This window comes from Teleopsis dalmanni, chromosome X, assembly GCF_002237135.1.
Source record: "Teleopsis dalmanni isolate 2A chromosome X, ASM223713v2, whole genome shotgun sequence".
In the NCBI taxonomy this organism is placed as follows: domain Eukaryota; kingdom Metazoa; phylum Arthropoda; class Insecta; order Diptera; family Diopsidae; genus Teleopsis; species Teleopsis dalmanni.
In genome coordinates, this window is record NC_051848.1 from 92,171,521 (window position 1) to 92,182,703 (window position 11,183).

General features: G+C 40.2%; 2 protein-coding genes across 2 annotated transcripts in view; one reads left to right on the forward strand and one right to left on the reverse strand.

Moving 5' to 3' along the window:
* Window positions 1-2,357, forward strand: part of LOC119688704 — an 8,160-nt gene extending 5,803 nt beyond the window's left edge. The window contains exon 4 of the mRNA XM_038103369.1: window positions 950-2,357. Within this exon, the coding sequence (XP_037959297.1) occupies window positions 950-2,357 (1,408 nt within the window). The remainder of the gene's footprint in view (window positions 1-949) is intronic.
* A 7,989-nt stretch (window positions 2,358-10,346) lies between these two features.
* LOC119688705 lies at window positions 10,347-10,811 on the reverse strand. The gene has a single exon (XM_038103371.1). The coding sequence runs from the start codon at window positions 10,809-10,811 to the stop codon at window positions 10,347-10,349; it is 465 nt and encodes a 154-aa protein (XP_037959299.1).
* Window positions 10,812-11,183: the final 372 nt, after the last annotated feature.

Genomic DNA, 11,183 nt, shown 5'->3' on the forward strand with positions numbered 1-11,183 from the left:
ACACTTAAGTAATTTTATTAGAGACAAAGCAACTAAGATACTAAAATCTCAACTTCACACAAATCAAAAATATTATATTAAACTAAATTCAACAATATTATATATATAAGATACAATAATCGTATATATACTTAACTTCAAGCAAATATGTATATTAAGAATTATAACTGAGAAATGTATATGTAGGAAGATATATACAAACGGACCAGAAGAGAATCGTTATATATAATGTCAGGAAACTGAGAATATAACAGCAATAAAAAGCATTAATATACTTTTATTTATAAATACTTTTATTTTATATGATTATATGAAATTTAGTAAATATGTGAAGATGATTATATTAAATTTAGTAGTAATTAGGTTGACATAAATCCTCTGCCTAACCCTCCCCGTGGGTGTCGACTGGTAATAGAGAGTTCTGATTGCAGACTGTTCTAGCTAAGAATTGGAGTTTGCTCTGATTCATCGGCGTGAGGTCTCTGGGGACAACAGAGGTAATGATGCACTAGGCTATACCGACGGATTCTTCAGGTCCTTAAGGGCTTCCCTTGTCGGATTGGCTACTGCGGAGCAAAAATTCTGTCCAACGGCCTTTACGGCCAATATGGCTTCAACGGCAACAACCTTGGCTATACTGACACTGATTGTATGACTTTGAATTGTCTGAATTATAAATTGTCTGAACCCTGGGCTGACAGTCTCAGTATTCTGTTACCTCAGTATGTAGAGGTGAAACTCTGCAGAAATGGCTTTCAGGCTAATGCTGAGGCTGCCTCCGTCCCGTTAAAATCGTGGCTGACCTCAGGAAGCGCTCAATATCCGTCGCCGTTTAGTTGGTGGTGTAGGTGAGGTTGAGCGAAGCTCCCTCTTAATATCTGCCTGGCTCTGAATGTATATGCTCATAAGGCTATACATCAACCTTCACATGGACCTCACTGATTCAAAGGGACCCATGGGGCTTTTTAAAAGATAACTACACGTCGGGTGGAGATAGCGGACCTGAGTTGGGACCCATCAATATGGAAAATTTAAATCTTAATAAAAAACAAACAAAACTTTCTGCTACTGGAAGACCAGTAGCAACCCCAAGCAGAAGACTGCAAACCTCGAGTGGTACCTCCAACTCCACTTCCAATGAACTTAAAATCTCGTCGCAAATACCTTCTGGAAGCAGAAATACTGCATCTACCAGTCGGTATGTTGCCTCTTCTGTCACGGCCAAAAGCAGTGACAAGTCAGAAACCAAATCCACAAGGAGAATTCCACCCTCTAAAAAGGCCCATAACGACCGCCGTATGGCTACACGAATTCTGCAGCGCGTAGGTGAGATCCCGGCCGATAAAATCAGTCAGCAACAGGCCTCATCCCTTGAATGGGCCAAAAGCATCTTGGCCAAATCAAGCAATAAAGAGGCTTCCAAACCGGACCAAGTGTCTAAAAGACAAAGGTCTCAGGAGGAAGAACCCCCTCTTACAAAAAAACCAAGAGGTTACAATGTACTGGTACGACCGTACAGTGAGGTTGCGAAGGACAATCTCATTATAGGTGTCCTGGATAGGAGTGCCGAGGAGGGGAGAATCCCCAAAGACAAATGGAAATGGGTGTCGGCCGCGCTGGCAGACATCTTCCTCCAAGTTTTGGAAGAAAACCCAGGACCTGCTCCCTCCTGCGAAGACGCGGGTTGGCACCAAGGACAAGTGAAATTGGTAGCTTGCAAGGATGCGAGATCGGTTGCCTTGTACAAGGCAGCTGTCTCTAAAGTAGGAGAGATCTGGCCTGGAGCCAGACTTGAAGCGGTAGACAAGAAGGATATACCATCTCGTCCTAGGGCCAGGGTTTGGATTCCAACTAAACAAACTGACCCGGAGCAAATTCTGAAAATAATCAGGATCTGTAACCCCAACCTTCCAACTGGAAATTGGAAGGTGGTAAAATTAGAGGAGCCTGTTGGACCGACCAGACAAGCTGTCCTTGTATTAAATGCGGAGTCATTGAAACCGCTCACCGAAGCTAAGTACGTAATCTCCTATGGCTTTGAGAAACTAAATCTCAAGGTCTATCGTACCGATGCCACGGAAGAACCGGAGAAGATTACGTCTGCTCAGCCCTTGCTGGAGGAACCAGCTAAAGAACCAATGCTAAGACAGCAGAGTTGTGAGGAAACACAGAGTGAAGACCTGCCAGATCAAATGGAGGTGGACTCGCTCTCTCTGGTGTCTGAAGACAAATCGGATGCGGGGTCGGTGACCAGTCTGGGCAACCTATTCGATGAGAGTGGGCTCCTGGATTCGGATGACGAAGCCGATAAAACGGTGGTAGAGGTTCAGGTACCTGATGAAGGTGCTTCAAATTAATCTCCACCACTCTAAAGCTGCTTCAGCAAACCTTCTAATCCACCTTGCACAGGGTGGAGCCGATATTGTTCTGATTCAGGAACCATGGATACTGGAAAACCGGATCTGTGGAATCGGAACAAATGACTATAAACTTATCAGCAACACAGACTCAGGTAGACCTAGATCATGTGTGTTAGTGAAAAAGTACATTAATTGTTTCCTTTTGAATAATTTTAGTGATGACGACCAGACTGCAGTGAGTTTGGAAATCGACGGCAAAACCGTATGGGTGGTGTCATCATACATGGCCCATGACCATATAGGAAATCCACCACCGGAAATACTTAAGCAGCTCGTGATAACAGCAGCAGAAAGAATGACTGGTGTTGTGATTGGAGCCGATGCAAATGCTCATCACACAATCTGGGGTAGCTCGGACATAAATGAAAGAGGTGAGTCGTTATTCGATTTTATTCTAGATTATAATCTTCATATATGCAATACAGGAGTGGAACCTACTTTTATTATTGCAGGTAGAAAAGAAGTTTTAGATATTACGTTAACTATTGAAAACACAGATCTTGAGATTAAAGATTGGAGAGTTCTTGATGAACACTCATTCTCTGACCATCGTTATATTCAATTCTATATAAATCTACAATGTCCAGTTGAGAAACCTTATCGGAATTACCGTAATACCAACTGGAGTAGATATCGAACCAATTTACTAAATCTACTTCCTCTATATCCTATTGAAGAAGTAGAGACTCCTCAATCGCTAGATAACGTTGTGGAAACCTTCACAAAAGCTTGCAACATAGCCTTGGACCGTTCTTGCCCACTAAAATCACAGAGGGGAAAGAAAAAGCCATTGTGGTGGTCCGAGGAAATAAGAGATCTTAGGAAATCAAGCAGAAACTTGTTTAACAAGGCCAAGAGAAGTAATCTTAACACTGACTGGGACATCTACAAAGTCAGTCTAAAAATATATAAAAATGAAATAAAAAGAGCCAAAACACGCTCCTGGAAAGCCTTCTGTGAAAGCGTGGAGGGTTGTCAAGGAACAGCAAGGTTTAGGCGCATTCTCTCGAAGAAACCCTCTAATCTAGTCTACTTAAAAGACGAGGTCAATGGGTGGACACATAGCAGCGAAGAATCGGCGGCATTGTTACTGAATATACATTTCCCAGATAGTGACATACCAAATAACCTTGGAATAAACCAGGGGTCTACATGTGACTCATCTGTGGTGAATAATATTGTCACCAGAAGGAAAATTAAGTGGGCTATAGATAGCTTTCTACCATACAAATCACCGGGCCTGGATGGAATTATACCAGCCCAACTTCATGAAGCAAGGGACATCTCTTGCAATTGGCTCACACCAATCTTTAAAGGTTGTCTTACCTTGGGGCATATACCAGAGAAATGGAAATTGACAAAGGTCGTTTTTATTCCTAAAGCTGGCAAAAGCTCCCATATTACGCCTAAAGATTTTAGACCGATTAGTCTATCCTCTTTCCTCTTAAAAACTTTAGAAAGGCTTCTGGAGCATTTCATTAGGAAAGAGATACCAGATGAAAGGCTTTCAAAATCACAACATGCGTACTGTAAAGGAAGGTCTGTAGAGACCGCATTATCATCTCTAACTGGGATGATTGAAAACTCAATACAGCATAAAGAATACGCCCTTTGTGCCTTTCTTGATGTGGAAGGGGCTTTCAACAACATCCTTCCTCAAGTAATCGTCAACTCATTAAGAAAACTAGGAATTGACAATAGAGTAATCGAAGTCATTACCCAACTGCTGGTTGATAGGACAATCGTAGCGCAATGGGGGGGAACGCTAGTAACTAAGAAAGTTAATAGGGGGACTCCACAAGGAGGAGTACTTTCCCCCCTCTTATGGCTAACTGCAGTTAATGATCTTCTTGTTGATCTAGATAGCGTAGGTTGTCAGGTGGTCGCGTACGCGGATGATCTTTCCTTGATTGCAAGGGGAAAATTTCTGAGTACAATTAGTGAGGTAATGCAGGGTAATCTAAATAAAGTATCCCAATGGGCCCATTGTAGCGGATTATCAATAAATCCAACCAAAACAGAACTAGTGCTCTTTTCTAGGAAATATAAAATTCCGGAATTCACACTACCTATCCTAGGAGGTCAAACTCTGACTCTGAATGATAAAGCCAAATATTTAGGTCTTATAATTGACAGAAAACTGAATTGGGGACCAAATGTTGTTGCACGTACCCAAAAAGCTATGGTTGCCTTTTACTGTTGTAGAGGCGCTATAGGCAAAAGATGGGGACTCTCACCGAAGTCCATTTTATGGATATATAATGTGGTGGTAAAACCAATTCTCTTGTATGGAGTGTTATTTTGGAGAAATACTCTGAATAGGTCAACACTATGCAAGAAATTGGAAAAGGTTCAAAGGACTGCACTGATGACATTAAGCGGAGCGTTAAAATCAACGCCGTCACTTGCCCTGAATGTTATCTTCAATATCTTACCTATCGACATTGCGGCGAAAGGCGAGGTAGCTGGGGCAGCTTTACGTATAAGAGAACTAGGAATTGGAAGCAGTTGTGGATGGATGCAAGATTCCATCCTCAGAGAAATTGATTTCATTCCGGATATAACAGACTACTGTACTACAATTACAATTGTGGACAGAAATCTTGAATTATTTATTCCTTCTAGGGAGACATGGGAAAACTACTCTGTAAAGAGTGATAATCGCCTTAACTTCTTTACAGACGGCTCAAAGTTAGATGGACAAGTAGGAGGAGGAGTATACTGCCCTGAACTAGATCTCAGTATGAGTTTCAGGCTACCGGATCACTGCAGCGTTTTTCAAGCTGAAGTATCTGCTATATTGGAAGTTTCAGATTGGCTGAAACACAATGTCTCCTCCGTTAAATTTATAAACATATTTACTGACAGCCAGGCAGCTATAAAATCCTTAAACTCGTCGACCTTCAACTCGAGGTTAGTACTGAATTGTCTTACATCACTTATGGTGATGGCTGAATATTTTCGGATACGAATTATTTGGGTCCCTGGACATAGGGACATCCAAGGCAACTGTATAGCAGATGAATTAGCAAGACATGGTACGACAGCACAAATTCTTCTGGAAAAAGAAAGTGTGGGTATACCAGTTGCTTCTTGTCGGCACCGAATAAAATTATGGACATACCAAATGTTTGAAAGAAGATGGTCAACAGTAACCAACTGCATAAAAACCAAGGAAATTTTGGCCAAAAATAAGTAAGAAAAGATCGGGGGAATTAATCAATCTATCCCGAGCAAATTTATCCAGGATAGTGGGAATTATTACGGGACACTGCCCGTTGGGAGGACATGCCGTGAGACTCAACATCAGGACCTCCTTACATTGTAGACATTGCATGGAGGATGATGAAGAGGAATCACCAACACACCTTCTGCTACAGTGTCCTGCCTTCGCAAGACATAGACTATCCTACTTAGGGTCGCACTTTTTCTATTCATTAAGAGAGCTAGATTCTATTTCCATAGCTCGTGTCAATGGCTTTGTAGCCAATACCAAGTGGTTATAGGGACAGGTGTCAAATTCTTAGGGTATCACAATGGACCTCATGGTCTAAGTGTGTCTTCGGACGGCCCCAGTAACCTAACCTAACCTAACCTAGTAGTAATTATGATTTAGTTAAATAATATTAAAAATTTTAAATACGAAATATAATTAATTATATAACAATGTAGTGTTGATTAATATACTTCATGATATAATTGCGACTATAGGGCACAGTACTGTCTTCACTACCATACACATTAATACCATTTGCACTAACAACAACTATGGTTGAGCTACTGCCGGTGTTTACTCACCTCATATTAGGCAAACCTCATTTATTTGTATGAGATTTGATAAAATTTTATCAAAAATCAAATTTGTAATAATTTGGAAGAATTTGAAAGAATTTGTAATAATTTGGAAGAATTTGTTCATTGCATGCACACAAAGTCAATCATATATTTTAGAAAAATATATACAAGAGCAAAGACCATGCGTTTGAATTTGTGTGTCCATTCAACACTTAACAACTCTTCTTCGTGTCTGACTACTATTGAGCTATTGAGCGCCCTTTCCTCTCTATTTTCTCTTAACCAAAAAGTAGAAAAATTTTGTAAATATAAAAACAAAAAATTGCGCTTCATTGATTGCCCTTTCGTCTCGATGCAGCGAAACTATGGAAGCATAAGAAGGCAAATCAGAAAATCGTCGCCATACAAATCGATTGGACTGTGTTAATACCAATTCATATGGGTGGTAGCACAATTTTTTTTGTTTAATATGGATTGTAGGAACTATTTGCCAAGAACCTCATCCAGGCTTGCCATGGTGTCGTGTTATGCTTCTAGGACCACAACCATAACAACGATAACAACGATAACAACAACAAGGCTGACAGAACAAATCTTATCTTACCATTGATGATTACAGCTCATGCTAAGTCGTTGCCTATTTTTACCAAAATTTGAAAATTCTACCATAAATCTCTGTGGCAAAAATGAAAGCAAAATTGATATAGCTTTCTTTTTCACTATTTGTATAAATGTAAATATTATGATTGCCAGTGCACTTTTTGCACATATAATATTTAATGCAAATAACACAAGAAGTAAAACACGTGTTTTAATTTCTACTTAAGTCTTTATTCGTTCTTTACCCAAAACTCTTAAAAGTAATAATGATACAAAAGAAAACGAAAAACGTTAAGTTGGTTGCTCTTTCTATTTTGCTATCGCTGTTTTTCTTTTTACAACAGATGGCCATGCGAACGTAAAAAATAGTTGATGTTGTTTACAGCCACATTATTCCCCCCCAAGTGACCTAGTGCAATCACTTGGGAACGATACCTTTTTCAACCTCGAGAACGTTCTTTTAGGGCGGTCCATACCTGAACCCCAATGGTGTAGGTTTGGCGTTTCAGGTAGCTCTTGTTTAGTTGTCGACAAATCATTTTTGGCTTCAAATGCCGGTTTTAGTCTTTCTATTGATATTGACTTTTGTTCACCGTTGACATCGATTTTGAATACTCTGTCACTCGTTCTTTCCATCACTTTGTGTGGTCCGGAATACGGTGACTCGAGTGGCTTTTTAACTCCATCTAGTCTTAGAAATACGTGTGAGCATTTATATAAATCTTTTAGTATGAAGACTCTAGCTTTTGTGTGATGAGCCGTTGGAGTTGGTCTGATGCTTCGCATGTGCTCTCTTAACTTTTCAACGAACACTTGCGGATCTGCTGGCATATCTTCGTTGATGAAAAATTCTCCAGGCACGCGCAGCTGTGTTCCATATAGTAGTTCTGCAGATGAGGCGTTTAAATCTTCTTTAACACACGTGCGGAGTCCAAGGAGCACAGTTGATAAGCGTTGTGTCCAAGGAATTTGTGGATGGCACATGAGAGCTGCCTTTAGTGTTCGGTGCATGCGCTCTACCATGCCGTTGGAAGCTGGATGGTAAGGTGTTGTTCTGATGCGGGAAGCGCCTATTAATTTCGCCATTGCAGTGAAAAGGGCTGACTCGAACTGAGTACCTTGATCCGAAGTAATTGATAGAGGTGTACCATAACGGCATATTCAATTGTCATACAAGGCTGTTGCAACTGTATCTGCAGTGATATTTTTTATAGGTATGGCCTCTGGCCAACGGGAAAATCTGTCTATTATAGTGAGACAGTACCTGAATCCATCAACTGTTGATAGCTCGATGAGATCAATGTGGATATGATTGAACCTAGTACTTGGTACTGCGATATGATTGGGCTCGAGTCTGTTGTGCCGTTGTATCTTGGCTCTTTGGCAGGATAAACAACTACGTGACCATGCTAAAGCATTTTGTCTGATTCCTGGCCAAACAAATTTAGTTCTCAACTGTTTACTTGTTGATCTACCTCCAGGATGAGCTAGTCCATGAACCGCATCAAAAACTGCTTTACGAAGCTGCTTAGGAATAAATGGTCTTATGGTTCCAGACGAGATATCGCAATAAATAAATATGTTTTGTTCTGGATCAACGTTAAGTCGCTGTAATTTTAATGAAGAATTGGAATTTTTTAACAAATCTTGAAGTTCGTCATCGTTAGCTTGAGCTTGTTGAATTTCGTGTGAACTGATAATTGTTGGCATGTCAATCTGGTTGATTCTGGACAATGCATCAGCTACAATATTATCTTCACCTTTGACGTACACTATCTCTGTGTTGAATTGTGATATAAAGGACAACTGGCGAAGTTGCCGAGGTGAAGCTTGTTCAGTCTTCCTATGCAATGCATAAACGAGAGGTTTGTGATCGGTTTTAGTTACAAATGGGCGATCTTCTAAGAAGTGCTGGAAAAATTTAACTGCTGAAAACACTGCGAGGAGTTCTCGATCGTAAGTGCTGTAGTTGCATTCAGTTGAATTTAATTTTCTTGAAAATAAACCAATAGGCTTGAATTGACTTTCAACGAACTGCTCTAGAACTGCTCCGATTGCGGTGTCAGAGGCATCTGTTGTGAGAACTAGAGTTGCTTCGGGGTTTGGAAATGACATAAGAGTTGCTTCAGCTAGGCTTTCTTTGCATTTTATGAAAGCTTTGACTGTTTCTGCCGTCCATGGAATTTTTCTTTTATCATTTTTTTTCGAATCTTTTATAAATTCGTTGAGAGGTGCTTGGAGTTTGGCTGCATTAGGTATACATCTGCGATAATAGTTGATTACACCGAGGAATCTTCGTAAATCTTGAATCGTTTCAGGTTGTTTATAGTTGACAATTGCTTGAACACGCTCTTTAGGTGGCTGATAACCATTTTGGTTGATAGTATAACCCAAATATTGTACTTGCTCTTCGCCAAAAACACATTTGCTGACATTAATGACTAACTTATATTCTCTAAGACGCTGACAAACTTGCTTCAGATGCTCTTGATGCTGCTCATGGGATTCTGACATGATAATTACATCATCTATGTAGGCGAATACAAAGTCAAGTCCTCTAAAAACAGAATCGACAAACCTTTGGAAGGTTTGCGATGCATTGCGTAATCCAAACGGCATAACGACGTATTCGTACAGGCCAAATGGGGTATTGATTGCTGTTTTTGGAACATCTTGCGTTGCCATGGGTATTTGGTGATAGGCTTTTATTAGATCTAATGTTGAAAACACCTTTTTTCCATGTAATCTCTGGAAAAGATCTTGTAGTAGTGGTAGTGGATACCTGTCTGGCGTTGTTTTAGCATTTAATTTTCTGTAATCACCACAAACGCGCCAGCCATCATTTTTTTTTGGTACAAGATGAACTGGACTTGCCCACGAACTTCGTGACGCTCTTATGATGCGTTGTTCGAGCATACATTCGATTTCAAGTCGTAGTGCTTTTAGTTTTTCGCCGGCTAGTTTCCTGGGGCGTTCGAAAACTGGGGATCCAGTCGTTTCGATAAAATGAGCAGCTGGAGACTCGGTTTCCGCGAGTGGTGCTGACGTAGGTTTAGTAATGTCAACAAAATCTTTCAATATGTTAGAATAAGTATTCTGTTGATTTATGGTGGAGATGCTATGCACAGAAGTTCGTACAATGTTACATTTTGTTGTGAAATTAGTGGTAACGTCGATAAGACATCGGTTACGCAAGTCAATGAGCAAACCAAAATGTTTCAGAAAGTCTGCTCCGATGATGGGCATTTGTACATCTGCAATTGTAAATGGCCATTTGAAGCATCTGCGTAAGTTGAGATCTAGCTGCAGGATCTTTCTGCCGTAGGTATTTATGACGCTTGCATTTGCAGCATACAGTTTCATTGCACTAAGGTTTTGTTTTGTTTGAAAAAGATCTCTCGGTAATACTGATAATATTGAACCTGAATCTATTAAAATTTTTATTCTGCTTTTTTTTATCATAAATATACAAACGGATTTCTTTTTTTACTGAATAGCTGTCACTTCCCGTTTGCTCTAAGGACAGCTTGTTTAGTTTCCCTGTTTTTGTGTATATGTGCACCCGTCTTCACATTTATTTGCATTTGTGCCAAAACGTTTATGGTAAAAACATATTTTGTTATTCTGTGCAAATGTTTGGTGGAAAGACTCAGGTCTTGCTCGTGCTCTGTTATTTGGTGTTCGCTCATGACTTCTCATGCTGTTGGTGATTTCTTTTACCGCTTCTTGTAAGGCTTGTACTGCTTTCTCCAGTCTATCTGTGCGTTGATCATCAGGAAATTTACTTGGATGTACTATAATGTCATTAACATTACTAGTGGCCATGACACTTTGTACTGGATTGATTTCGATTAACCGATCAGCCATATTTGCTGCTGCCGTGAGACTGCTTTCTACATTGACCGACAGAACGAACTGAACGTTGGCTGGTAGTCGCTTTAACCAGAGTGAACGTAAGACATCTTCTGTTACTTTGTTATCTGCTAAGTCTTGCATTTTGCGTAACAATTGCGGTTTGCTGTCTCCTAATTCAATGTCGTATAGTAAAGTTTGTAACTGTAACTAGACGACTGATAAGACATTCTTTAAGTGTTTTATACTTGTCGGTATCAGGAGGATTTTTGACTATGTCTGAGACATGTTGCAGTAATTCTGGATCAATGTAAGAAATTACTGTCCAATATTTGCTGTTGTCTCCAGTAATCTTCTTGCGATGGAATGCTGCGTCCACTTGGATGAACCACAAGGCTGGATCTTGTTTCCAAAATGGCGGTAACTTAAACTCCACCGACGCTACTTCTTTTTCGTCAGAATGCTCTTGCGTGGCATGACTTGTAGAAGGCTGCTGCTCGGTGTTCATGTTGAAAG

Bases quoted from the DNA above. Each gene is read 5' to 3' on its own strand.
- LOC119688705 (XM_038103371.1), bottom strand. From the start codon at position 10,811: ATGCAAGACTTAGCAGATAACAAAGTAACAGAAGATGTCTTACGTTCA.